This window comes from Malus sylvestris, chromosome 2 (genome assembly GCF_916048215.2).
Source record: "Malus sylvestris chromosome 2, drMalSylv7.2, whole genome shotgun sequence".
NCBI lineage: Eukaryota > Viridiplantae > Streptophyta > Magnoliopsida > Rosales > Rosaceae > Malus > Malus sylvestris.
This window is the reverse complement of record NC_062261.1, coordinates 833,607-861,064: the sequence shown is the minus strand read 5'-3', so window position 1 is coordinate 861,064 and position 27,458 is coordinate 833,607. Positions and strand designations below refer to the sequence as shown.

At 37.3% G+C, this 27,458-nt stretch overlaps 5 protein-coding genes and 1 long non-coding RNA gene across 18 annotated transcripts; 2 read left to right on the top strand and 4 right to left on the bottom strand.

The window, feature by feature from the left end:
* Window positions 1–106: 106 nt before the first annotated feature.
* On the bottom strand, window positions 107–3,343 carry LOC126614008 (G-type lectin S-receptor-like serine/threonine-protein kinase At1g11410). Its single transcript, XM_050281635.1, has 7 exons — window positions 2,095–3,343; window positions 1,838–1,969; window positions 1,621–1,760; window positions 1,272–1,482; window positions 880–1,117; window positions 652–802; window positions 107–574 (listed from the first exon to the last, which is right to left on the bottom strand). Exons 1-7 carry the CDS (start codon window positions 3,245–3,247, stop codon window positions 266–268), a joined length of 2,334 nt encoding a protein of 777 aa, XP_050137592.1. The 5' UTR covers window positions 3,248–3,343; the 3' UTR covers window positions 107–265.
* A 1,788-nt stretch (window positions 3,344–5,131) lies between these two features.
* LOC126614011 (class V chitinase-like) lies at window positions 5,132–6,771 on the bottom strand. Its single transcript, XM_050281639.1, has 2 exons — window positions 5,640–6,771; window positions 5,132–5,309 (listed from the first exon to the last, which is right to left on the bottom strand). The coding sequence occupies exons 1-2, from the start codon at window positions 6,724–6,726 to the stop codon at window positions 5,290–5,292; spliced, it is 1,107 nt and encodes a 368-aa protein (XP_050137596.1). The 5' UTR covers window positions 6,727–6,771; the 3' UTR covers window positions 5,132–5,289.
* On the bottom strand, window positions 5,132–22,651 carry LOC126614012 (class V chitinase-like). 2 transcript variants are annotated; one of them, XM_050281641.1, is made up of 2 exons: window positions 21,514–22,651; window positions 5,132–5,309 (listed from the first exon to the last, which is right to left on the bottom strand). In XM_050281641.1, the coding sequence occupies exons 1-2, from the start codon at window positions 22,598–22,600 to the stop codon at window positions 5,290–5,292; spliced, it is 1,107 nt and encodes a 368-aa protein (XP_050137598.1). In that variant the 5' UTR covers window positions 22,601–22,651; the 3' UTR covers window positions 5,132–5,289. The 2 variants fall into 2 exon arrangements, with proteins under 2 accessions (XP_050137598.1, XP_050137597.1); XM_050281640.1 differs by lacking the exon at window positions 5,132–5,309 and adding an exon at window positions 20,283–20,466 and having other exon boundaries at window positions 21,514–22,650.
* LOC126614015 (uncharacterized) lies at window positions 8,713–26,690 on the top strand. 12 transcript variants are annotated; one of them, XM_050281644.1, is made up of 10 exons: window positions 8,713–8,920; window positions 9,035–9,085; window positions 9,312–9,333; window positions 9,646–9,760; window positions 10,125–10,157; window positions 10,311–10,436; window positions 10,678–10,784; window positions 10,879–10,950; window positions 11,173–11,386; window positions 26,368–26,690. In XM_050281644.1, the coding sequence occupies exons 1-10, from the start codon at window positions 8,867–8,869 to the stop codon at window positions 26,495–26,497; spliced, it is 924 nt and encodes a 307-aa protein (XP_050137601.1). In that variant the 5' UTR covers window positions 8,713–8,866; the 3' UTR covers window positions 26,498–26,690. The 12 variants fall into 12 exon arrangements, with proteins under 12 accessions (XP_050137601.1, XP_050137600.1, XP_050137605.1 ...); XM_050281643.1 differs by lacking the exons at window positions 9,646–9,760; window positions 10,125–10,157; window positions 10,311–10,436; ... (1 more) ...; window positions 10,879–10,950; window positions 11,173–11,386 and adding exons at window positions 24,630–24,744; window positions 25,105–25,137; window positions 25,291–25,416; window positions 25,659–25,765; window positions 25,860–25,931 and having other exon boundaries at window positions 26,154–26,690; XM_050281648.1 differs by lacking the exons at window positions 10,125–10,157; window positions 10,311–10,436; window positions 10,678–10,784; window positions 10,879–10,950; window positions 11,173–11,386 and adding exons at window positions 25,105–25,137; window positions 25,291–25,416; window positions 25,659–25,765; window positions 25,860–25,931 and having other exon boundaries at window positions 26,154–26,690.
* LOC126614014 (class V chitinase-like) lies at window positions 15,283–18,701 on the bottom strand. The gene is made up of 7 exons (XM_050281642.1): window positions 17,405–18,701; window positions 17,148–17,279; window positions 16,931–17,070; window positions 16,448–16,658; window positions 16,056–16,293; window positions 15,828–15,978; window positions 15,283–15,750 (listed from the first exon to the last, which is right to left on the bottom strand). The coding sequence occupies exon 1, from the start codon at window positions 18,543–18,545 to the stop codon at window positions 17,547–17,549; it is 999 nt and encodes a 332-aa protein (XP_050137599.1). The 5' UTR covers window positions 18,546–18,701; the 3' UTR covers window positions 15,283–15,750; window positions 15,828–15,978; window positions 16,056–16,293; window positions 16,448–16,658; window positions 16,931–17,070; window positions 17,148–17,279; window positions 17,405–17,546.
* A 359-nt stretch (window positions 26,691–27,049) lies between the features above and the next one.
* LOC126614022 (uncharacterized) lies at window positions 27,050–27,458 on the top strand. The gene is made up of 2 exons (XR_007620251.1): window positions 27,050–27,090; window positions 27,403–27,458. It is a non-coding gene; the product is annotated as an uncharacterized LOC126614022 (long non-coding RNA).

Genomic DNA, 27,458 nt, shown 5'->3' with positions numbered 1-27,458 from the left:
GAACTATCGAATTATACTGAGAAAAATTTATCTGCCATGAAAGCAATGGCAAGAGAAACTTTACCTGGAACCCTTTTTTCTGCCTAGTTTCAGAATCCACACAGAATTTAGATTAAACAGCGCGTATTACTTTCAGCTTGTTGTATATAGAGAAGGAAAAAAATATTTGCTAGAAACTTGTCCAGAAATTAGCTAGAAAGAAGAACAAGAACTGACCACATTCTTGAGCCTAAGAATACACCACCTCTCATTCGAGCCTGCATTTTCATCGAGGTTGCAGTTCGGAAATCTGAGCGTCATTGACTGAACAGCTTCCTTTCTGTGATGTAGATACGGTTTCCTTATCTCTATCACTTTTTCCAGAGAAAGCTGTCTTTGTAGGAATAGGAACGGCTTGAGTGTCAGTTTTGAGCATGGAATAGACTTCCAACATTGTAGGCCTATCGTCGGGATTTTCCTGGACACATAGTAGAGCTACTTGCAAGCACCTCAACAGTTTAAAAGAAGTAGAAGAATCGTCAAGTGATGGATCAATAAATTCCGGTCCTTTATCCTCTTTCCACGATGTGTATGCCTGAAGTAATTTTAATGCTGAAGTTCAGGACAAAATTGTAGTTATTTACAGTAGTCAAAGAAAGCCATGGAGCTTACATATTCCAAGAGGTGCTGACTTTCGTTCGGACCATAGTAACATGTACTCTTCCGTCCGCTAATCATTTGCAAAAGTAGAACTCCAAAGCTGTAGACATCGTACTTCATAGAGTATATGCCCTTTTTTACGTATTCAGGAGGAACATAGCCGCTGCATTGCATTCAATAAGTACTAAAGGATATGATCATGCGTGAATAAGAATAGCTGATGAGAGGCAGTTTACTTACTATGTTCCAACAATCCGGCTTGTGTTTCCTTCAAGTTCATCTTTTCCGAAAAGTTTGGCCATTCCAAAATCTGAAATTTTAGCATTCATCTCATTGTCAAGCAAAATATTGCTAGCCTTTAGATCTCGGTGAATGATTGTGAAGTTTGAGTATTCTTGAAGATATAGGAGTCCTTGAGTAACGCCTTCGATGATGTGCACACGCTTTCTCCAGTCTAGGAGATACTGTCTGGTAGGATCTGCGAGATAACAAATTCAGGACCGATGAGGTACGCAAAGGAGCAAGAGAAACAAAAATTACAATCACAGATCTCACAACTTTAAAAATTGCAGAGTTTGTGTTATTCTAGCATGCATTCTCTTTTATAGCAGAGAGCATGAAAAATTGCAGACCGAAAAGGTAGAAGTCCAAGCTTTTGTTTGGCATGTACTCGTAGATCAGCATTTTTTCTTCCTTCTCACTGCAGAATCCAAGAACCCGAGCTAGATTCACGTGTTGTAGTGTTGCAGTAAGTGTAACCTCATTTCCAAATTCCTCAAGTCCTTGAGTTGATGTTTTTGAAAGTCTTTTCACCGCTATTTTTTGTCCTGTCTGCAGTTTACCCTAGAAATTTAAAAGAAAATAGAGTTAACGTGGTTGATGAAAATCGAGATCTTACCCGATACAAAGATGAATTCCAAAAATTGCAACACTCCCTTTCAGGGTTCGTACAACATATGTAGATAATATACAAAATGTTACCTTGTAAACGGGACCAAACCCACCCTCTCCAAGCTTGTTTTCGCTTGAAAATTTATTTGTTGCTGCTTTGATCTTGGAAAAGCTGAATGCTTGCAGATTTGGAGGATCTGATGCTCTTGAATTGCCTAGAATCATTGTCCCTGAAACCGGAAGGGAAAAGAAAAAGTGAATACATCATCTAGTTGCTAAACAAACCCTCAATATTGAGGAAAACAACCTCTTGTCTTCAATGGTTCTCTCTGCAAGTAGCACACCACAATGGCTATAAGAATTACGATCGAAGTAATTGGAAGCAAGATTATAAGCAATAATCGCCGCTTGTTTTCATGACCATTTCCTTCCTCTTGAGCTGTGAATCATTAAAACAGTTGGATCTATGTTAGTCATTAGATAACAATTTGATGTCTGAAAATAGACTTCTGTCAAAACATAGCATCGATAATTAACCTGTATCGTGGGATAAGTATTGTGTACCTGCCCGAGAAAGTGCCCAATTTTCATCGTCATTGTTGACTTGAAACACATTGGTACCGAGTAACTTCTTCTCCTTGGCATATGCAATCTTAGCTCTGATAGCTTCCACATCATCGAAACCAACCCAACTCGATCCTATGACACAGTAATTAACGACGTAAGTAGCATTATACACTATGGGAGCTCGGTAGCTTCGTGTGTACCACTTGATGTACTTATAGTTCACGGATCCATCTTGTGTCACAGCAATGCCAGATGCAGGTGCCCCGATGCCATTATTGTCTTCGGGGTTCGCAAGTGTCCATGCATAGCCGTGGTAAGCCAAACCCAAAACGAGTTTGCTAGCAGGAAACGAGTAGTTAAACCATTGCCTTATGCCATAATCGGTGTTAACATGGCTTAAAGGGTCGTATAAAGCAGCATGACCACCGGTAACATTCTCCTTCGAAGACAGATGATAGTCATACGCCACAACATGCGCCCAGTCCAAATTCCTCTTCATAGATTCGATTGGATAAATCAACGATTCAAAAGCAGGCAAGTAACGAACGGCCATTATCAACATTAACCGTGACTGACTTGAGTTTCTCGACTCATAAGTCACAGCAGCTCGCCACTCGTCCAACAGCTTACCAATGTTGATCATATCGGAGGCTTCGTTAGGCCACAGCCAGTTTAAGTCTATACCCTGAAATCCATAACGCCTTGCCATTTTGATGGAAGACTCAATGAAAGACTTTCTATTAGAAGGCTTTTCGAGCATTGAGGACATGACTGAAAAGTTAGCGTTCTCGCCGCCCAACTTCGCTCGTCTTCTTTCAGCCAGTCCATTCCAGATGGATAGGAGTGTGATGGTGGACGGGTTCTTTCGCTTGACAATATCTGTGAAGCTCGAAAAGTATTGGACATGAGCAGAAGGGATGGAGAGCTGGTAGGTGGAGGAATTCACATCAGCAAAACCACAGATAAGATGAGTGAACAAGGCAGAATTTATCTCCGGTATAGGAGACTCGCTGCCGGCGTACCAGTAACCGGCTCTTATCCAAGTTTGTGCAGAGGAACAAGAAACAAGGAAGATGAAGGGGATAATCAGATAGGAGATACTTCTGAATTCCATGGAAATAGCTAATTCAGTTCTCATACATAACCTCATATCATATGTTTCTGAAAGGGATCAGATAGGAGATATTTCTGGATTCCATGGAAATGTCAAAACACCTCAAGTGACGTTTACGTTTCTAATTAATTCAATGCTTGCAACAATGCACGTACTGTTGGCGATTGTTCTAGAGTACGTGGACACATACCGTTTAGGATTCAGGGACAGCTTCAATAAAATTCTTTGGCTGGTGGGACAGACGCTTAATTACCTGAGACATTCGTAACGAGAAAATATCGAGTAGGGCAGCTTTTTAAAGGAAAAGACTTGGCTGCTGAAAGATTCAGCAGCACTTTTTGCTGCCAACCAATCACGGCTGGACACGTGTTCAAGTTGGATTAAAAAATTCACAATTTGGACATGTGTCCAGCCGTGATTGGTTGGCAGCAGGAGGTGCTGCTGAATCTTCAGCAGCCAAGTCTCGTTCTTTTTTAAAGGAAGAGCGAGCAAATTGTATGAGCACAAATTTATATTATTAGCATAGAACGTCACCTTTGGATATATAAGATCACCAAAATTTATTAGGTTGTGAGCAGTAAAAAAGTATACGTGGTTTAATTATCCTTACACAAGTTTTTCTCCTACATAATCTATGGAGTGTCGTATACGTAAGGTGGCTGAAAGCTTGTACCTTTGCCTTAAATTGAGCAGCCCGTCCGCTGCATATAGTAAATATGAAGACCTTCGTATGCGTCGACGACGTTGCAGAAAATATGTGGACAACCCTACTATCACAAGAATTAACAATTTAAGTTAAACACGTTGCATTGAAATGTTTTGCCACCTAACATTTTGTAAAAGGATGTGCTATCCACACACCTCATTTTACTTCTCACACACCATTTGATAATTTATATGATATATCCGTTGATCTTCTTCAAATCATCCGATCCGACGGTCGAAAATTAAAAAGGTGTGTGAGAAGTAAAATGAGGTGTGTGAATATCACATCCCTATGTAAAATGTATAAAAGAAAGAAAAATCAAATTATCGAGGAAAGTTTGTCTGCCATGAAAGCGATTTCTAAGGGAAACTTTCCCCGACTCCATAGATTAACAGCCCTATAACTTATAGGGCGGTTAATCAAGCTACAAATTTGAGATATTATCGAGTCTTAAATTCAATAATTTTTTAGCCTTGAAATGAGAATAATTTCTTTGTCTTTGTTTTTTCTTTGATTGATTACGTACGTAACATTTGCGGTTGCAATAACGCGAAAATTTCGAGTTTGAACAAAAATTTGAGATGTGATCGTGGATGGCGTTTGGACAAACCAAATGACTTTAGTTGCGTTCGGTTGCCAGATGCCGGAATTTTCAAAGTTTTTGGTCTACGTCTGCCTAACAAATACAGTTCTGCTGACCTTATCGTTAGCATTCGGTGCGCAACAGAGTTAGTCAAGCAAAATGAGGAGTGTCGACAAAGAAAGTTTCTTTGACCCAGCGTCCTGAAGACCGCATTAGCTAAGGCCCTCGTGCTTTATTTTCCTTTAGCAAACAAATATTAAAAAATTGAACATGTGTGTAGGAGATAAAAAAAATGTGTGAAAATTACCGCTCATTAATATATTCGCCCCACGACCATCTGTCTATAGTTGATAAGTTTACCGATTGACCTCGTATATTTGCCTCAATGCCCTTTTAGACATGTCTGAATATTATGAAGATTGCTTCAAACGTTTTAGTGGCATATATTTTTTTAGTAGAATGACAGTATTAGTGAGTTAAATAGTTAGTTGTTAGGGGGAGAAGAATCGGTGGGAATTAAACTTTCACTCATGGTGCATAAGCATAACTGTTTTCTGTCATTGCAGTAAAACGATATATGCTAGTAGCATACATTTTTGAAATAGGAAGGCTACATATCAATAATTGAATATTAAACAAAAATTGAAAATATTATTATCTGGCAGCAAATTAACATTTGATATTTTTATTGGAGATGCTCTTGGCCTTATTGGAAGTAGTTAACTACTATACTACATATTGTGGGCTTGTTTTGGATAATTTACCAACTTTAAGCTGTAATCTTTATGTTCATCCCCATGTACTTGCAGCTGCGTGAAAAATGAAATTATAGAGTTGAATAATCAACAGTAATTGAATCCTAAACAAAACAAAACAACTACATATTGTATTCTTTAATTTGGAAGAACTAATATTTCATATATGCAATAGAAATTAATCCAAAAAATATGGGTTATTATCAGAGAAACAGTCTTAACGGTCCACTACTAATAAACGTCAAAATTTTCTCAAATTTAATCACTTGTATGATCCAATTAGTGTATCATTTTAGATAAAAGTTTCGATGGATGCAACTAGCAATGAAATCGTTCAATATCCAATATAATGTAAAATTTTTGCAACATGATTCAACAAAATACCTGCTTGAGAAAGAGCCCAATTACTGCTGTCAGCGCCGACATGCCATGCAAAGTAGCCAAGAAGTCCTTTCGTCGTCTTGGCATACGAAACCTTGGCGGAGATACTCTGCGTATCGTCGTAACCAATCCACGTCTTCCCGGAGTAGCAATAGTTCGTAACAACGGTGGCGTTGTACACCGTCTGAGCTGCGTTTTGGCTTATGAAATCCTTTATTTGGCTGTAACCTTGGTCACCATACGTTCCTATACCGGATCCATTAGCAGGGGCAAAAATGCCGTGGTTATTCGCGTCCAACAAACGCCACGCATATCCGTAAAATGGAAGACCTAGCACTATCTTTTTGGGAGCCAATCCTGCCTTAATCCACGACGTGATTCCGGCATCCCCGTTAACGGAACTCGCAGACAACGCCGCGGGTGGCGCAGTGTTGTTTGGGAACCAACCGGGGCCGTAGAAGTCGTAAGCCATTACGTTGATCCAGTCCAAACTGTTTGATATGGACTGGAAGGGGTAGTTTATGCTGTAGTAATCCGCAGAGCGGAAAACAGCAGCGGCTAAAAGTAAAGCGGTCTTGCCCGTGGTTTTTGACTCATTTGCCACGGCAGTTCGCCACTCCGTGAGAAGGGTACCGAAGTTAGTCATCTCCGTGGTGGAGGATGGGTATTCCCAGTCAAGGTCAAGGCCATGGAAGTTGTAACTCCGCGCTAACGTGATGGAGGAGTTAATGAACGCTTTACGCCGGGTAGCCTGGCTAGCCATTGCGGCAAAGGTGGCGGGGTTGGAATTTCCGCCACCGATGGACAACAGGGTTTTTACAGAAGGGTTTTTTTGCTGGACTGTTTGTGTAAAGCTTGAGAACGGGGCGGAGTTGGAGGACGAAACTGTGACTTGGTAGGTGGTGGCATTGAGATCGGCAAATGCACAAAAGAGATGAGTGAAAAGGCTGGAGTTTATGCTGGCGGCCGGGAAGCCACTGTCGGGAAACCAGTAAGCGGCTTTAACGACGGTTTGGCCGGATGAGAAGTTGAGGTGGATGAGGAAGATGAGAGCGGAAAAGATAAACGGAAGTGTTAGCTTGGAAGACATTGCAGCAAGTTATTAGTTCTTGCTTGCTTGTTCGTCTCGTATGTCTATATATTTATAGCGTTTTGATCCAATGACTTTTTCCTGCATGTAGATATGACGACCGAATTTGCGTTTAAGATATTGTGTTAGGATTGGGACTTTGCATAGACTCTTAGAGACACTTGTGCTGTGCGCGGTCTATTGGCATATAGTGGACCATATCAAAATTAATGTCTACGGATAGATATCTTTAGATAGTTGGCATCTTGTTATCTAATTTATGGATAGATATCTTTAGATAGTTGACATCTTGTTATCTAATTTATGGCATGTAAGTTCTGTATTTTCTTTGTATTACTAACACATGAGTACTAAAATTATTTCTCTTCACATGATTCATGCGTTTACAAATCCATGTGGAGTAAAAAAGTTGGTTTCATATAAGAATCTGTAACCCAATACTCGAAAATTCGAGATAAGATGTATTGGGAGAAGAGGCTAGTTGATCTCACAACTATTTATTCCCTCTCCTAATCTTGATTTCCTTGATTCATGAATTATTTGAAAGCTGTGTAAACACAAGGGGAATGAACGAAAGTCGGCTATTTCAGAAGTTGCAAAACTAGCATAGCTAAGTTGGACTTTAGATGAGCAAGTGGCATCCCTTCTCGTTAGGGAGGTCCAGAAACTGAATACATGGTCCTATTTAGTATAAGACTTTATAATCCTAGTGGTAGAGTGCTTATCCTTATACTTACTATTAGACTTTAATATTATAACACATTAATATTTTAGGACTTTACCTACTTGTTTTATAAACCACATCTAAATCATCTCTCGAATAGAGGTAAAACCTACTTGTTTTATGGACTTTACTTTTATTAGCGAGAGATTTTAGATGTGAAAATATGGTCTCCTTAGCATTATCGAATTGATAAACCTTCATTTTCAATATTCTTAGAACTTTTTAATTGACATAATAGATTATTCTTGAATGTATTATATTGATCAAATTGATGGTGATTAAGAAACCAACCAAATGTGAAAAATAAAAAGATGTACAATTTTCATTTAGAGCTTAGATTTATCGTCTCAAATTGGAGAGAAATTCACATGAAACAAATTTATCGATATTTTTGCGTTTTGGTTCAATACTGCGTCATTGAGTGGAAAAATATTTATATACAACAATAAATTATTAAACCAAAACATCATAAGTAATCAACCTTGTCGGTTTTGAATATAAAAATCAAACTTGTAAGATCAAAGGTCAAATTTGAAGAAAATCTGAGTAAAAAACAGAGGCACTATAACAAGAGGAGGATATGTCAGATTATTCGATACACCAAATGTAATAATATAATTAACTAAAAAATTTCAATCAATTTTGGATTATGACATTTTGAGGATCATTGATGGCTTGTCGAATGAAAGTGGACTTGGTTTCGGTATTGTTCTGATAACGTTATCTGATCATGATACCGACACACTAGAAATTTTTTTCAATGGGAGGACGGGCAATACATGCTCCAAATCGGTAGGACCCACAATTAAATCCAACGGTGGGAAAAGCCACACCTGATGCGTGCGATAAAAAAATATTTTAAATATATTTATTTAAAATTAAACACAAATAATACTAAATAAAAAATGATCGTACGATGTATGATAAACAAATTTAATTCGTAGATCGTCAACATTCTCACTAAAAAGATCCGGAGAGAGAAATTTTTTATTATGATGAAAACACAGCGATACACCATGTGTTTTATGTAAATGATGAAAAAATTTATTTTTTAAATTATTAATTTTTTAACATACATGTCACATCATTTTTCCTATATAAGAAAAATTAATGAAAAGGGTTTGAAAACTTTGAGTTTTAATGATAAAGACAAAATAAATGATAAAATAAATAGTACCAAGATTGAGGTAAAAATGTGATTTTTCGTTGAAATAAACAGTACATTAGCTTTTCGTTAAACTTCGCTTATACGCCCTGAAATATCTCCCCCGAGAATCCTGCTGACTCTTCACCAACCAGTAGAGCAGCGCGCGCGAGCGAGATAGAGTGACAACAGAGTAGGTCACCCACCCCGTGTTTCATCTCCCGTTCGCCTCCCCCTACCCTCGCTCCGACCACATCACCGCGCGCTCTTCCATGGCTTCCTCCATAGCTCGGAGCTCAGCTCGTATAGCCGTTGTCGGCGATGTCGTAAGTCCCTCTCTCTCCCTCTCTGTGAATTTCCGAAACCGTGACCGGTTGATTAAATTAAATTTCGTACTTTTATCCTCTAAATATCAAATTTTTTTATTTGGGTTTGTGAAGCATGATCAGTGGAATCTAGAAGAAGATAGGAAAGCACTTCAACTGCTGCAGGTATTTACATTTCCCCCCTCTTCTCTATCTTCTTTTAACTTAAAAGAACAAGTTAAAATCTTTGATTATTTGGGAAATCTTTGATTATTTGGGATTATGTAGTAATATTTGAGTTAATTATCAAAAACCCTTTTGTCCAAATGCTTTTTCTTTTTAAATCTTCCAACTTTTGTGTATGTCCTGCAAAGAAATCTAATAAAGTTCGTAACTTTATATTGACATGCAGCCGGATTTGGTTCTTTTTACAGGCAGGTTCCATTCTCCCTGACTATTTCATGTACCGTATGTTTTTCGGTGCTTCCCGACTGCTGATCTAAGTAACTAGTAACTTTGGACGTTTGATAAATTCATGGCATGTCCCTAATTGCTGTAAATTTTAAGATAAGTTTGTTCTCAGAATATAGCTCAAGAAAATTTAGAGACTTAGAGCCATGTGTGATCTGAATTTATGTTGTGGCTCTGCACTAACGAGGCCGTTGAGTTTTATTTGTTTTTTTAAATCGATAGTTTACCTTCCTTTTGTGTATTTTTGGCCTTTCCTTCTCCTCCATTTTGTTCAGGTGATTTCGGTGAAGAGAACGTTGAACTCGTTAAGAGCGTTGCAGATCTCGATATTACTAAGGCAATTATTTTAGGAAACCATGACGCCTGGCATACAACACAGTTTTCTCGAAAGTAAGTTGTTTTTCTCGATATTGCTAAAGAAATTATTTTAGGAAACCATGATGCCTGGCATACAACACAGTTTTCTGGAAGGTAAGTTGTTTTGCTTCTATTTGTATTTTTCTTATGTATTTCCATATGATTAAAATGAAGGCTTCGTTAGAAACGCTGCATAGTATCCAGTTCAATATGTAACTATCAATGTGGTTAGTTTAGAATGTAATTCAACTGGCTGTGTCCCCCCCCCGCCCCCCCCCCACCCCAACATACACCCCAAATTGTGCACATGCATACACGCCCTTGCATCAAGTGTGTTGATGTAATTCTGACTCTTAATCCAAGGTAATCTGGTTAATTTAATAGTTTCTAATATCAGGAAAAAAGACGGCGTTCAACTTCAGCTAGAATGGTGAGTTTGTCTTATCTTATTGATTGTCAAAGATGCTGAAATTGCCACATCTGTCGCGTTTTGGTGTACCAATTATTACTTAACGTTCCATTGAAATATGATATCTTTGCTGTTCTAGATGTCATTCTTACATAAAATACTTGTAATATTCAGTCTCGGTGAGGAGCATGTGGGTTATCGGCGTTTGGACTATCCTGCTATGAAGCTGAGTGTTGTTGGTGGGCGACCTTTTTCTTGTGGGGGAAATGAGTTTTTTCGACAAAAGCTTCTGTCTGCAAGGTGTGTAATGTTTCTAGCAGCTCTTGATGAAACACGAAACTAGAATTTATCAATTTGTTTGCTTTCTTATTCAAAAATAAAAAATAGTTGGCCCCGATACAAAGTAGCAACCAAGAATGTGTAACCGCTTTTTTTAAAACTATGCATGAATCACATTTATCATGCAAATTCTTCGGAGAAAGTGTTTTCCACAATGGTAGCTTAAATACTGACTGAATGTGCTGAAACAACTGCCTCTTAGGTTTGGGGTCCAAGACATGGAAGGAAGTGCTAAGAGAATATGCGAGGCAACTTCGGGTGCTCCTGAGGACCATTTGATCATATTTCTTGCACATAATGGACCCACAGGTTTATCAATCTGCTGAAACAAATAATAATCAGGCATTTTGAGCCAAACTTCACTTCATTTGGACGCAGATTTCTGAGTTCACTCCTCGTGCAGGTCTTGGGTCTAACGTGGATGACATTTGTGGAAAAGATTGGGTGTTTGAAGGTGGAGATTATGGTGACCCAGGTAATAACCATTTGAACCTCTTCACTGAAGCACTGAGATGGCCTTTTGTTATCCTTTTAAACTTAGTGTTACCCGTTGAATCAATGTCACTCTCCTACTCAGCCTTTTGGGTTGCTGCGTGTTGCTTGTGTCCTGATGAATCTAAGAGGCTGGTCGTGGAAAGGAAGCAAGTTGATCTAACTTAAGATGTACTAACATAAACACTTTGTTCTTTCGGTACAGATCTTGCACAAGCCCTGTCCCTCTTAAAAGAGACTGCAACAATCTGTGCTCCACTGGTGGTGTTTGGTCACATGCATAAAGAGCTAGCGCATGGAAATGGCCTTCGGAAAATGATTGTGGTTGGAGCCGACAACACTATATACCTCAACGGGGCTATTTTCCCTAGAGTTAAGAGACTGAACGTTGAGCAAGGAACGCCGGAGTCCTGTGGCACCTTGCGCGCCTTCACTTTAGTGGAGATCTTGGACGGAACGGTTGATAAAATCGTTGAAAGTTGGGTTTCAGTTGCCGGCGATAGGATCACATTGGAAGAGGAGCATATTTTGTTCAAAAGTGGCGATTAGAATTCTCCAAAATTGGATGTTAGTTGAGCCATATTGTATGTATCCACGATTGTGTTATGAGATATCGACTCCTATGCAAAAGGAACATGGTTGTTTAACCTGTTGAATGTACATGCTAATCATGTTTGTATGAGTAAACTCTTATTTAACCAAATAATCTATTTGCTTGAGTAATGATCTTTTCGACGATATTTAAACTCGGTGTATAAAGAAGGTTTCGACTACTCTGTTTTGGCCAACAGACTTAATTCACGTTTGCATTTCACAAGTTTTCTCACTTTTGCAATTATGTCAACCTTTCTTTTCGAAAATGCTAAGGAGACTCTCAAAGTAGAATTTTCAGTGGACTCTCCGTCTCATATTTTGAACACAATATTATAATGTTGACACAAAAATTATATAAAAACATGAGATGACAAAGATAGATATACTCACAAAATTACAAAAACATGAGGTGACGGTGGATAGACTCAATGCGAGTTACCCCAGCATCTCTCTTCTTTTTCTTTCCTTTTGTTTCCCCCACAGATTCCAAGGAAGTCTATGGCCTATTTGACTCTATTCTTTTTCAGGAAAACTAATGAAAAGGGCTTGAAAACTTTGAGTTTTAATGATAAGGACAAAAAAAAGGGTAAAGTGAATAGTATCAGGATTGACTTTTTAGTGTAAAAATGTGGTTTTTCGTTAAAGTGAACAGTACCAGGTGCGTTTCGTTAAAGTTCCCTTCTTTTCCTTGGTTAGTGCACAAAATTATCTAAAAAAAAACTAATGAAAAGGGCTTGAAAACTTTGAGTTTTAATGATAAGGACAAAATAAAGGGTAAAGTGAATAGTACCAGGATTGACTTTTCAGTGTAAAAATGTGGTTTTTCGTTAAAGTGAACAGTACCGGGTACTTTTCGTTAAAGTTCCCAATTATCTAAATACCTACCCTCTCCTTAATGACTTATGAAATGTCGATCTAGTCACCTATTGGTCCAAATCATAACAAAATTTTAATGTGCCAGAAACACGATTTGTGCATTAATATAGTACACTAATCATAGAGGTTTAATTGAATGAGATTATGATCATGGTAGATTTTTAATGTGTTTAGAGCATATAGCAGTACACTTTATGTTATTATACAAGTAAAATTTATTTTTTTAAATGTCCCTCTACTTGTATATTGACATATAACTTATGTGTTTGTATTTCCGGGACAACGAAGAATCTCTCCATAGTTATGATTGCAGCCCAAATTTGTACGAAGGAGTCCATACCATCGCGTGACAACATACATATTTCATCAAACACATGATGAATATCATCATCTTTATTCTATTGAGCTTTCATGTTCATTGATTTGGTCCCCATCTTAAAGCACAAAGGTCCCCTACTCTAGTCCTAAAGCCTACTCAATTAATTTCATTGTTGATGACATCCTTATCTTTTTCGTTGAATAGCATGTGATGTGATTAGAACAGTTTTTGTCAAGTACCGTTTATATTTAATTTTAAATAAAAAAATTACAATGATTTATGACTGTATGATTTACCATGAACGGATTTGATTTGAGAATTCATGAAATCCTCATAAAGATCCTCACTCTATTTTTTTTTTGCATAATAAAATGACAGATGTGACATATGCTACTTTTTTTTTATATAATTATGCAAACATCACTTTGTTTAGCTTTTTATCATAATTCCTTAATGAAAACTAGATGATTTGGATATGTGAACTAATAAGTTTGGAATTAACTTGGCTTCTTTATGTAGCTGTTTCATGAAATTTCATACTTATAATCAGAATTGTTTATATCATAAATAATTATCTAAAGATCATTTTTACAAAAAATCAGTTAAATATGAAACCATTTTGTCATCGAATGATATAATAAATTAATTATGAACTATTTATTTATTTACTACAATTAATTGGCGAAACACTCTTAATTTTAATTTTTTTGTAAAAATTTCAAAATGATTTATAGTATGAACAATTTCGATCATAAACACGAAATTATGTAAATCCACCATTAAGTGAATTAAAGTGAAACTCGAAGAACTAAACCTTTCTCAATAAATTTTATCAAAAAGGGCCCTTTGTTTATTTTATCTTTTTATTTTTTTGGAGTTATCAAAATTGGGGGTTAAGTAAGTACGTAATTTTGGTCAAAGCACTGACTCAAGGAGGAAAGTCATTGGCAGGCAAACCTCTTAATCGTAGGGATTCCTACATTCTAATTGTTCATTATATATTATACGATTAATTTTTATTATGTGTTATTTGTGTTTAATTTTAAATAAAAAAATCAAATAATTTTTAACCACATAATACGCGATGAATGACTCAGATGTAAAAATTTCTAGGATTCTACAATTTAAATCCGGATCAGATTCAAATCCAAAAGAACGAGGGAGGTCTGACTCTGACGTCTCTGCCGCTCTTCTCCCTTTCTTCCAAGATCCTCCCATGGTCTTTGACTGAATCTCGTCCGTCCATTAGTCCATCCACTTTTTTGCCCTTTTTTTTATTGCTCCCTTCCTCTTTTGGTTATATGATATTAACTAATAAAAAAGACCGCGATGCCGCATGTTTTAAGACCGTTTAAGATGATATTTTTTAGGGAACTTTAACGAAAAGCACCTGGTACTGTTCACTTTAACGAAAAACCATATTTTTACACTAAAAAGTCAATCCTGGTACTATTCACTTTACCCTTTATTTTGTCCTTATCATTAAAACTCAAAGTTTTCAAACCCTTTTCATTAGTTTTCCATATTTTTTTATTATATATAGCTTCATATTCAACCGATTGCTTTCCACTGCTTTTTTTTTCTGAATTATTGAACTATTTCCTGCAATAATTAGTAATTAGTAATTACTAAACTTCGTTTTACTGCACTACTCCCTACGATAATTAGTAGCTTCATGGTCATGTATGAGTAATTAGTAATTACCAATCTTCTTTTGCAACTGAAGTATCACTAAGTTATAAAAGAAATGATAAGAAGACTCTTTTAAAGTGAGATTCTTTGTAGAAAGTTTGACATTTCATAGTTTAATGTTAATTCTCGTACCATCATTATAAAATCGTTGACAAAGTCTGCTTAGAGCACCTCCAAAGAAGATGTCAAAAATAATATGTCAAAACTATATTTGATGGCTAATGTGACAAAGTGAATACAAGTGTTAAATCCTCTTCTTTTCCAATAAATGTGTTAAATATGTATTTTATTATTTTATTGGACTCAGAGTTACATTAACTATTAAAAAATAATCAAAATTAATTTTAGTTTTTATTCTATTGGTTGTTAATGGGACACATGAATTAAAAAATTAAATTAAAAATATTTGACTTCTTTGTTTGCTGTAAAAAAAAAAAAAACAGTTAAAAGCACTTAGTAAATTAAGACTTTGTTGTTGTTGTTGTTGTATACGTAATTGTGTTTTGGAAGGGTCGCTTTAAGTAAGAGTTATATTGCCTGGTGACCATAGATTGACCTACCTTCGCCTTAAGTTGGACAGCCTGGAGTTGGTCTACATTTGCTGCATATAGCAAGAACATGGACCTTTCTATGTTGTCAACGATGACGAAATTGCAGGGCCAACAACTTAAGTTAAACATGTAGCAATGAAAACTTTCGCCACCAAACTTTTTGTGAAATGTATGAAAGAACTATCGAATTATACTGAGAAAAATTTATCTGCCATGAAAGCAATGGCAAGAGAAACTTTACCTGGAACCCTTTTTTCTGCCTAGTTTCAGAATCCACACAGAATTTAGATTAAACAGCGCGTATTACTTTCAGCTTGTTGTATATAGAGAAGGAAAAAAATATTTGCTAGAAACTTGTCCAGAAATTAGCTAGAAAGAAGAACAAGAACTGACCACATTCTTGAGCCTAAGAATACACCACCTCTCATTCGAGCCTGCATTTTCATCGAGGTTGCAGTTCGGAAATCTGAGCGTCATTGACTGAACAGCTTCCTTTCTGTGATGTAGATACGGTTTCCTTATCTCTATCACTTTTTCCAGAGAAAGCTGTCTTTGTAGGAATAGGAACGGCTTGAGTGTCAGTTTTGAGCATGGAATAGACTTCCAACATTGTAGGCCTATCGTCGGGATTTTCCTGGACACATAGTAGAGCTACTTGCAAGCACCTCAACAGTTTAAAAGAAGTAGAAGAATCGTCAAGTGATGGATCAATAAATTCCGGTCCTTTATCCTCTTTCCACGATGTGTATGCCTGAAGTAATTTTAATGCTGAAGTTCAGGACAAAATTGTAGTTATTTACAGTAGTCAAAGAAAGCCATGGAGCTTACATATTCCAAGAGGTGCTGACTTTCGTTCGGACCATAGTAACATGTACTCTTCCGTCCGCTAATCATTTGCAAAAGTAGAACTCCAAAGCTGTAGACATCGTACTTCATAGAGTATATGCCCTTTTTTACGTATTCAGGAGGAACATAGCCGCTGCATTGCATTCAATAAGTACTAAAGGATATGATCATGCGTGAATAAGAATAGCTGATGAGAGGCAGTTTACTTACTATGTTCCAACAATCCGGCTTGTGTTTCCTTCAAGTTCATCTTTTCCGAAAAGTTTGGCCATTCCAAAATCTGAAATTTTAGCATTCATCTCATTGTCAAGCAAAATATTGCTAGCCTTTAGATCTCGGTGAATGATTGTGAAGTTTGAGTATTCTTGAAGATATAGGAGTCCTTGAGTAACGCCTTCGATGATGTGCACACGCTTTCTCCAGTCTAGGAGATACTGTCTGGTAGGATCTGCGAGATAACAAATTCAGGACCGATGAGGTATGCAAAGGAGCAAGAGAAATAAAAATTACAATCACAGATCTCACAACTTTAAAAATTGCAGAGTTTGTGTTATTCTAGCATGCATTCTCTTTTATAGCAGAAAGCATGAAAAATTGCAGACCGAAAAGGTAGAAGTCCAAGCTTTTGTTTGGCATGTACTCGTAGATCAGCATTTTTTCTTCCTTCTCACTGCAGAATCCAAGAACCCGAGCTAGATTCACGTGTTGTAGTGTTGCAGTAAGTGTAACCTCATTTCCAAATTCCTCAAGTCCTTGAGTTGATGTTTTTGAAAGTCTTTTCACCGCTATTTCTTGTCCTGTCTGCAGTTTACCCTAGAAATTTAAAAGAAAATAGAGTTAACGTGGTTGATGAAAATCGAGATCTTACCCGATACAAAGATTAGGTTGCTACAAGGGATTTGTGTTAAAAGGTAGTACCCAATGCACAAGGCTCCCGTTTTACGCAGGGTCTGGGAGAGATAAAGGTCGTACCCAGTGCACAAGGCTCCCGCTTTACGCAGGGTCTGGGAGAGATGAATTCCAAAAATTGCAACACTCTCTTTCAGGGTTCGTACAACAAATGTAGATAATATACAAAATGTTACCTTGTAAACGGGACCAAACCCACCCTCTCCAAGCTTGTTTTCGCTTGAAAATTTATTTGTTGCCGCTTTGATCTTGGAAAAGCTGAACACTTGCAGATTTGAAGGATCTGATGCTCTTGAATTGCCTAGAATCATTGTCCCTGAAAACGGAAGGGAAAAGAAAAAGTGAATACATCATCTAGTTGCTAAACAAAACCTCAGTATTGAGGAAAACAACCTCTTGTCTCCAATGGTTTTCTCTGCAAGTAACACACCACAATGGCTATAAGAATTACGATCGAAGTAATTGGAAGCAAGATTATAAGCAATAATCGCCGCTTGTTTTCATGACCATTTCCTTCCTCTTGAGCTGTGAATCATTAGAACAGTTGGATCTATGTTAGTCATTAGATAACAATTTGATGTCTGAAAATAGCCTTCTGTCAAAACATAGCATCGATAATTAACCTGTATCGTGGGATAAGTATTGTGTACCTGCCCGAGAAAGTGCCCAATTTTCATCGTCATTGTTGACTTGAAACACATTGGTACCGAGTAACTTCTTCTCCTTGGCATATGCAATCTTAGCTCTGATAGCTTCCACATCATCGAACCCAACCCAACTCGATCCTATGATTCAGTAATTTACAACATAAGTAGCATTATACAGTATGGGAGCTCCGTAGCTTCGTGTGTGCCACTTGATGTACCTATAGCTCATGGATCCATCTGGTGTCACAGCAATGCCAGATGCAGGTGCACCGATGCCATTATTGTCTTGGGGGTTCACAAGTGTCCATGCATAGCCGTGGTAAGGCAAACCCAAAACGAGTTTGCTAGCAGGAAACGAGTAGTTAAACCATTGCCTTATGCCATAATCGGTGTTAACATGGCTTAAAGGGTCGTATAAAGCAGCATGACCACCGGTAACATTCTCCTTCGAAGACAGATGATAGTCATACGCCACAACATGCGCCCAGTCCAAATTCCTCTTCATAGATTCGGTTGGATAAATCAACGATTCAAAAGCAGGCAAGTAACGAACGGCCATTGTCAGCATTAACCGTGGCTGACTTGAGTTTCTCGACTCGTAAGTCACAGCAGCTCGCCACTCGTCCAACAGCTTACCAATGTTGATCATATCGGAGGCTTCGTTAGGCCACAGCCAGTTTAAGTCTATACCCTGAAATCCATAACGCCTTGCCATTTTGATGGAGGACTCAATGAAAGACTTTCTATTAGAAGGCTTTTCGAGCATTGAGGACATGACTGAAAAGTTAGCGTTCTCGCCGCCCAACTTCGCTCGTCTTCTTTCAGCCAGTCCATTCCAGATGGATAGGAGTGTGATGGTGGACGGGTTCTTTCGCTTGACAATATCTGTGAAGCTCGAAAAATATTGGACATGAGCAGAAGGGATGGAGAGCTGGTAGGTGGAGGAATTCACATCAGCAAAACCACAGATAAGATGAGTGAACAAGGCAGAATTTATCTCCGGTATAGGAGACTCGCTGCCGGCGTACCAGTAACCGGCTCTTATCCAACTTTGTGCAGAGGAACAAGAAACAAGGAAGATGAAGGGGATAATCAGATAGGAGATACTTCTGAATTCCATGGAAATAGCTAATTCAGTTCTCATACATAACCTCGTATCATATATTTCTGAAAGGGATCAGATAGGAGATATTTCTGGATTCCATGGAAATGTCAAAACACCTCAAGTGACGTTAACGATTCTAAATAATTCAATGCTTGCAACAATGCACGTACTATTGGCGATATTTCTAGAGTACGTGGACACATACCGTTTAGGATTCAAGGACAGCTTCAATAAAATTCTTTGGCTGGTGGGACAGACGCTTAATTACCTGAGACATTCGTAACGAGAAAATATTGAGTAGGGAAGCTTTTTTAAGGAAAAGACTTGGCTGCTGAAAGATTCAACAGCATCTTCTGCTGCCAACCAATCACGGTTGGACACGTGTTCAAGTTGAATTAAAAAATTCATAATTTGGACACGTGTCCAGCCGTGATTGGTTGGCAGCAAAAGATGCTGAATCTTTCAGCAGCCAAGTCTCGTTCCTTTTTTAAAGGAGAGCGAGCAAATTGTATGAGCACAAATTTATATTATTGGCATAGGACATCACCTTTGGATATATAAGATCACCAAAATATATTAGGTAGTGTTTTTATAAGAGTAGTAAGCGTGATTTAATTGTCCTTACATAAGTTTTTCTCCTACATAATTTACAGAGTGTCGTATACGTAAGGTGGCTGAAAGCTTGTACCTTTGCCTTAAATTGAACAGCCCGTCCGCTGCATATAGTAAATATGAAGACCTTCGTATGCGTCAGCGACGTTGCAGAAAATATGTGGACAACTCTACTATCACAAGGAATAACAATTTAAGTTAAACACGTTGCATTGAAATGTTTTGCCACCTAACATTTTGTGCAATGTATAAAAGAAAGAAAAATCAAATTATCGAGGAAAGTTTGTATGCCATGAAAGCGATGGCTAAGGATACTTTCCTTGACTCACTAGATTAACAGCCCTATTACCTATAGGGCGGTTAATCAAGTTACAAATTTGAGATATTATCGAGTCGCAAATTCAATAAATTTTAAGCCGTAAAGTGAGATTAATTTCTTTGTCTCTGTTCCTTCTTCGATTGATTACGTACATAACATTTGCGGTTGAAATAACGCGAAAATTTCGAGTTTGAACAAAAATTTGAGATGTGATCGTGGATGGCGTTTGGACATGGTAAACCAAATGACTTTAGTTGCGTTCGGTTGCCAGATGCCGAAATTTTCAATTTTTTGGTCTACATATGCCAAACAAATACAGTTCTGCTGACCTTATCGTTAGCATTCGGTGCGCAACAGAGTTAGTCAAGCAAGATGAGGAGTGTCGACAAAGAAAGTTTCTTTGACCCAGCGTCCTGAAGACCGCATTAGCTAAGGCCCTCGTGCTTTATTTTCCTTTAGCAAACAAATATTAAAAAATTGAACATGTGTGTAGAAAATAAAATAAAATGTGTGAAAATCACCGCTTATTAATATATTCGCCCCACGACCATCTGTCTATAGTTGATAAGTTTACCAATTGACCTCGTATATTTGCCTCAATGCCCTTTTAGACATGTCTGAATATTATGAAGATTGCTTCAAACGTTTTAGTGGCATATATTTTTTTAGTAGAATGACAGTGTTAGTGGGTTAAATAGTTAGTTGTTAGGGGGAGAAGAATCGGTGGGAATTAAACTTTCACTCATGGTGCATAAGCATAACTGTTTTCCGTCACTGTGGTAAAACGATATATGCTAGTAGCATACATTTTTGAAATAGGAAGGCTACATATCAATAATTGAATATTAAACAAAAATTGAAAATATTATTTCTTATTATCTGGCACAAATTAACATTTCACATTTCTATTGGAGATGCTCTTAGCCTTATTGGAAGTAGTTAACTACTATACTACATATTGTGGGCTTGTTTTGGATAATTTACCAACTTTAAGATGTAATCTTTATGTTCATCCCCATGTACTTGCAGCTGCATGAAAAATGAAATGGGAGACTTTGGATGCGGTCCCTAGTTATGAACAATCTTTGACTAAAACCTTATTGGTTTTCAATTTTTGATCCAAGTCCCTGAAATTAATTGATAATTTATTTCTATGTACGTTACTATATTTTTTAAATTAAAAATTAAAATTTATAGTTGTTTATAGTAATGAGATTTTAAATAAAAAACCATAATTTGTGGGATTAAAAATATTAAAATATAAATATACTATTGTGTGTGTGTGTGTGTAAACATGGGTACATTCATAAAAATAACCAAAAAATTATTGTATCAAAACATGGGTACATTCTTCAAAATGGGTACATTTAGCAAAAATAAAAATGGGTACAAATAAATAAATAAATATGGGTACAATACAAATAAAACTTTAAAAAATATGGGCACAAAAAGAAATTAATATATGGGTACAAATTAAAACTGAAAGGAAAATTGGTACAAATTAAAAAAGGGTTGCAAATTAAAAATGGGTACAAACTAAAAATAAAAATATATGATAAAAAATTTAGCCATAAATATAAATATACTAATTGTAACATTTTTAATATTAAATGAATAAATTTAGAAATAAAAAATATTTTATTATTGACATAATTAATGATATTATTAATACAAAGGACCTTGATCAAAAATTGAAAAGTAATAAGGTTTTAATCAATAGAGTAGTAAAAATAAGGATGAAAACCTAATTACTCCAAATGAAATTATAGAGTTGAATAATCAACAGTAATTGAATCCTAAACAAAACTAAACAACTACATATTGTATTCTTTAATTTAGAAGAACTAATATTTCATATATGCAATAGAAATTAATCCAAAAAATATTGGTTATTATCAGAGAAACAGTCTTAACGGTCCACTACTAATAAACGTCAAAATTTTCTCAAATTTAATCACTTGTATGATCCAATTAGTGTATCATTTTAGATAAAAGTTTCGATGGATGCAACTAACAATGAAATCGTTCAATATCCAATATAATGTAAATTTTTTGCAACATGATTCAACAAAATACCTGCTTGAGAAAGAGCCCAATTACTGCTGTCAGCGCCGACATGCCATGCAAAGTAGCCAAGAAGTCCTTTCGTCGTCTTGGCATACGAAACCTTGGCGGAGATACTCTGCGTATCGTCGTAACCAATCCACGTCTTCCCGGAGTAGCAATAGTTCGTAACAAAGGTGGCGTTGTACACCGTCCGAGCTGCGTTCTGGCTTATGAAATCCTTTATTTGGCTGTAACCTTGGTCACCATACGTTCCTATACCGGATCCATTAGCAGGGGCAAAAATGCCGTGGTTATTCGCGTCCAACAAACGCCACGCATATCCGTAAAATGGAAGACCTAGCACTATCTTTTTGGGAGCCAATCCTGCCTTAATCCACGACGTGATTCCGGCAACCCCGTTAACGGAACTCGCAGACAACACCGCGGGTGGCGCAGTGTTGTTTGGGAACCAACCGGGGCCGTAGAAGTCGTAAGCCATTACGTTGGTCCAGTCCAAACTGTTTGATATGGACTGGAAGGGGTAGTTTATGCTGTAGTAATCCGCAGAGCGCAAAACAGCAGCGGCTAAAAGTAAAGCGGTCTTGCCCGTGGTTTTTGACTCATTTGCCACGGCAGTTCGCCACTCCGTGAGAAGGGTACCGAAGTTAGTCATCTCCGTGGTGGAGGATGGGTATTCCCAGTCAAGGTCAAGGCCATGGAAGTTGTAACTCCGCGCTAACGTGATGGAGGAGTTAATGAACGCTTTACGCCGGGTAGCCTGGCTAGCCATTGCGGCAAAGGTGGCGGGGTTGGAATTTCCGCCACCGATGGACAACAGGGTTTTTACAGAAGGGTTTTTTTGCTGGACTGTTTGTGTAAAGCTTGAGAACGGGGCGGAGTTGGAGGACGAAACTGTGACTTGGTAGGTGGTGGCATTGAGATCGGCAAATGCACAAAAGAGATGAGTGAAAAGGCTGGAGTTTATGCTGGCGGCCGGGAAGCCACTGTCGGGAAACCAGTAAGCGGCTTTAACGACGGTTTGGCCGGAAGAGAAGTTGAGGTGGATGAGGAAGATGAGAGCGGAAAAGATAAACGGAAGTGTTAGCTTGGAAGACATTGCAGCAAGTTATTAGTTCTTGCTTGCTTGTTCGTCTCGTATGTCTATATATTTATAGCGTTTTGATCCAATGACTTTTTCCTGCATGTAGATATGACGACCGAATTTGCGTTTAAGATATTGTGTTAGGATTGGGACTTTGCATAGACTCTTAGAGACACTTGTGCTGTGCGCGGTCTATTGGCATATAGTGGACCATATCAAAATTAATGTCTACGGATAGATATCTTTAGATAGTTGACATCTTGTTATCTAATTTATGGCATGTAAGTTCTGTATTTTCTTCGTATTACTAACACATGAGTACTAAAATTATTTCTCTTCACATGATTCATGCGTTTACAAATCCATGTGGAGTAAAAAAGTTGGTTTCATATAAGAATCTGTTACCCAATACTCGAAAATTCGAGATAAGATGTATTGGGAGAAGAGGCTAGTTGATCTCACAACTATTTATTCCCTCTCCTAATCTTGATTTCCTTGATTCATGAATTATTTGAAAGCTGTGTAAACACAAGGGGAATGAACGAAAGTCAGCTATTTCAGAAGTTGCAAAACTAGCATAGCTAAGTTGGACTTTAGATGAGCAAGTGGCATCCCTTCTCGTTAGGGAGGTCCAGAAACTGAATACATGGTCCTATTTAGTATAAGACTTTATAATCCTAGTGGTAGAGTGCTTACCCTTATACTTACTATTAGACTTTAATATTATAACACATTAATATTTTAGGACTTTACCTACTTGTTTTATAAACCACATCTAAATCATCTCTCTAATAAAGGTAAAATTTACTTGTTTTATGGACTTTACCTTTATTAGCGAGAGATTTTAGATGTGAAAATATGGTCTCCTTAGCATTATCGAATTGATAAACCTTCATTTTCAATATTCTTGGAACTTTTTAATTGACATAATAGATTATTCTTGAATGTATTATATTGATCAAATTGATGGTGATTAAGAAACCAACCAAATGTGAAAAATAAAAAGATGTACAATTTTCATTTAGAGCTTAGATTTCTCGTCTCAAATTGGAGAGAAATTCACATGAAACAAATTTATCGATATTTTTGCATTTTGGTTCAATACTGCATCGTTGATTGGAAAAATATTTATATACAACAATAAATTATTAAACCAAAACATCATAAGTAATCAACCTTGTCGGTTTTGAATAAAAAAATAAAACTTGTAAGATCAAAGGTCAAATTTGAAGAAAATCTGAGTAAAAAAAAGAGGCATTATAACAAGGGGAGGAGATGTCAGATACACCAAATGTAATAATATAATTAATTAAAAAAATTCAATCAATTTTGGATTATGACATTTTGAGGATCATTGATGGCTCGTCGAATGAAAGTGGACTTGGTTTCGGTATTGTTCTGATAACGTTTCTGACCATGATACCGACGCACTAGAAAAATTTTCCATGGGAGGACGGGCAATACATGCTCCAAATCGGTAGGACCCATAATTAAATCAAACGGTGGGAAAAGCCACACCTGATGCGTGCAATAAAAAATTATTTTAAATATTTTTATTTAAAATTAAATATAAATATTATTAAATAAAAAGTACGATGTATGATAAACAGATCGGATTCAGATCGTCAACATTCTCACTAAAAAGAACCGGAGAAAAAAAAAATTTGTGACGGAAACACAGTGATACACCATGTGCTTTATGTAAATGATGAAAATATTAATTTTTTAAGTTATTAATTTTTTAACACATATATCACATCATTTATTACGATCGCACTGAAAAATCCCTCCGAGAGAGGATCCTGCCGACTCTTCACCAACCAGTAGAGCAGCGCGCGCGAGCGAGATAGAGTGACAACAGAGTAGGTCACCCACCCCGTGTTTCATCTCCGGTTCGCCTCCCCCTACCCTCGCTCCGACCACATCACCGCGCGCTCTTCCATGGCTTCCTCCATAGCTCGGAGCTCAGCTCGTATAGCCGTTGTCGGCGACGTCGTAAGTCCCTCTCTCTCCCTCTCTGTGAATTTCCGAAGAGAACGTTCAGGTGATTTTGGTGAAGAGAACGTTGAACTCGTTAAGAGCGTTGCAGATCTCGATATTACTAAGGCAATTATTTTAGGAAACCATGACGCCTGGCATACAACACAGTTTTCTCGAAAGTAAGTTGTTTTTCTCGATATTGCTAAAGAAATTATTTTAGGAAACCATGATGCCTGGCATACAACACAGTTTTCTGGAAGGTAAGTTGTTTTGCTTCTATTTGTATTTTTCTTATGTATTTCCATATGATTAAAATGAAGTCTTCGTTAGAAACGCTGCATAGTATCCAGTTCAATATGTAACTATCAATGTGGTTAGTTTAGAATGTAATTCAACTGGCTGTGTCCCCCCCCCCCCCCCACACCCCAACACACACCCAAATTGTGCACATGCATACACGCCCTTGCATCAAGTGTGTTGATGTAATTCTGACTCTTAATCCAAGGTAATCTGGTTAATTTAATAGTTTCTAATATCAGGAAAAAAGACGGCGTTCAACTTCAGCTAGAATGGTGAGTTTGTCTTATCTTATTGATTGTCAAAGATGCTGAAATTGCCACATCTGTCGCGTTTTGGTGTACCAATTATTACTTAACGTTCCATTGAAATATGATATCTTTGCTGTTCTAGATGTCATTCTTACATAAAATACTTGTAATATTCAGTCTCGGTGAGGAGCATGTGGGTTATCGGCGTTTGGACTATCCTGCTATGAAGCTGAGCGTTGTTGGTGGGCGACCTTTTTCTTGTGGGGGAAATGAGTTTTTTCGACAAAAGCTTCTGTCTGCAAGGTGTGTAATGTTTCTAGCAGCTCTTGATGAAACACGAAACTAGAATTTTATCAATTTGTTTGCTTTCTTATTCAAAAATAAAAAATAGTTGGCCCCGATACAAAGTAGCATCCAAGAATGTGCAACCGCTTTTTATAAAACTATGCATGAATCACATTTATCATGCAAATTCTTCGGAGAAAGTGTTTTCCACAATGGTAGCTTAAATACTGACTGAATGTGCTGAAACAACTGCCTCTTAGGTTTGGGGTCCAAGACATGGAAGGAAGTGCTAAAAGAATATGCGAAGCAACTTCGGGTGCTCCTGAGGACCATTTGATCATATTTCTTGCACATAATGGACCCACAGGTTTGTCAATCTGCTGAAGCAAATAATAATCAGGCATTTTGAGCCAAACTTCACTTCATTTGAACGCAGATTTCTGAGTTCACTCCTTGTGCAGGTCTTGGGTCTAACGTGGATGACATTTGTGGAAAAGATTGGGTGTTTGAAGGTGGAGATTATGGTGACCCAGGTAATAACCATTTGAACCTCTTCACTGAAGCACTGAGATGGCCTTTTGTTATCCTTTTAAACTTAGTGTTACCCGTTGAATCAATGTCACTCTCCTACACAGCCTTTTGGGTTGCTGCGTGTTGCTTGTGTCCTGATGAATTTAAGAGGCTGGTCGTGGAAAGGAAGCAGGTTGATCTAACCTAAGATGTACTAACATAAACACTTTGTTTTTTCGGTACAGATCTTGCACAAGCCCTGTCCCTCTTAAAAGAGACTGCAACAATCTGTGCTCCACTGGTGGTGTTTGGTCACATGCATAAAGAGCTAGCGCATGGAAATGGTCTTCGGAAAATGATTGTGGTTGGAGCCGACAACACTATATACCTCAACGGGGCTATTTTTCCTAGAGTAAAGAGACTGAACGTTGAGCAAGGAACACCGGAGTCCTGCGGCACCATGCGCGCCTTCACTTTAGTGGAGATCTTGGACGGAACAGTTGATAAAATCGTTGAAAGTTGGGTTTCAGTTGCCGGCGATAGGATCACATTGGAAGAGGAGCACATTTTGTTCAAAAGTGGCGATTAGAATTCTCCGAAATTAGATGTTAGTTTGAGCCATATTGTATGTATCCACGATTGTGTTATGAGATATCGACTCCTATGCAAAAGGAACATAGTTGTTTAACCTGCTGAATGTATATGCTATTAGGGTTTCCAAAACAAATCATGTTTGTATGAGTAAACTCTTATTTAACCAAATAATCTATTTGCTTGAGTAATGATCTTTTAGACGATGTTTAAACTCAGTGTATAAAGAAGGTTTCGACTACTCTGGACTGGCCAATAGACTTAATTCACGTTTGCATTTCACAAGTTTTCTCACTTTGCAATTATGTCAACCTTTCTTTTCGAGAATGTTAAGGAGACTCCCTCAAAGTAGAATTTTTCGTGGACACTCCGTCTCATATTTTGAACACAATATTATAATGTTGACACAAAAATTATACAAAAACATGAGATGACAAAGACAGATATACTCACAAAATTACAAAAACATGAGGTGACGGTGGATAGACTCAGTGCGAGTTACCCCAGCATCTCTCTTCTTTTTCTTTCCTTTTGTTTCCCCCACAGATTCCAAGGAAGTCTATGGCCTATTTGACTCTATTCTTTTCCTTGGTTAGTGCACAAAATTATCTAAATACCTACCCTCTCCTTAATGACTTATGAAATGTCGATCTAGTCACCTATTGGTACTCCAAATCATAACAAAATTTTAATGTGCCAGAAACACGATTTGTGCATTAATATAGTACACTAATCATAGAGGTTTAATTGAATGAGATTATGATCATGGTAGATTTTTAATGTGTTTAGAGTATATAGCAGTACGCCTTATGTTATTATACAAGTAAAATTTATTTTTTTAAATGTCCCTCTACTTGTATATTGACATATAACTTATGTGTTTGTATTTCCGGGACAACGAAGAATCTCTCCATAGTTATGATTGCAGCCCAAATTTGTACGAAGGAGTCCATACCATT

Bases quoted from the DNA above. Each gene is read 5' to 3' on its own strand.
- LOC126614008 (XM_050281635.1), bottom strand. From the start codon at position 3,247: ATGAGGTTATGTATGAGAACTGAATTAGCTATTTCCATGGAATTCAGA. The intron at 1,970-2,094 runs GTACACAATACT...AATGATTCACAG, and splicing joins TTGGGCACTTTCTCGGGCAG to CTCAAGAGGAAGGAAATGGT. The intron at 575-651 runs GTAAGCTCCATG...AAATTACTTCAG, and splicing joins GTCAGCACCTCTTGGAATAT to GCATACACATCGTGGAAAGA.
- LOC126614011 (XM_050281639.1), bottom strand. From the start codon at position 6,726: ATGTCTTCCAAGCTAACACTTCCGTTTATCTTTTCCGCTCTCATCTTC. The intron at 5,310-5,639 runs GTATTTTGTTGA...TTTTTCACGCAG, and splicing joins TTGGGCTCTTTCTCAAGCAG to CTGCAAGTACATGGGGATGA.
- LOC126614015 (XM_050281643.1), top strand. From the start codon at position 8,867: ATGGCTTCCTCCATAGCTCGGAGCTCAGCTCGTATAGCCGTTGTCGGC. The intron at 25,766-25,859 runs GTTTGTCAATCT...CTCCTTGTGCAG, and splicing joins TGCACATAATGGACCCACAG to GTCTTGGGTCTAACGTGGAT. The intron at 25,932-26,153 runs GTAATAACCATT...TTTTCGGTACAG, and splicing joins TGGAGATTATGGTGACCCAG to ATCTTGCACAAGCCCTGTCC.
- LOC126614014 (XM_050281642.1), bottom strand. From the start codon at position 18,545: ATGAGAACTGAATTAGCTATTTCCATGGAATTCAGAAGTATCTCCTAT.
- LOC126614012 (XM_050281641.1), bottom strand. From the start codon at position 22,600: ATGTCTTCCAAGCTAACACTTCCGTTTATCTTTTCCGCTCTCATCTTC. The intron at 5,310-21,513 runs GTATTTTGTTGA...TTTTTCACGCAG, and splicing joins TTGGGCTCTTTCTCAAGCAG to CTGCAAGTACATGGGGATGA.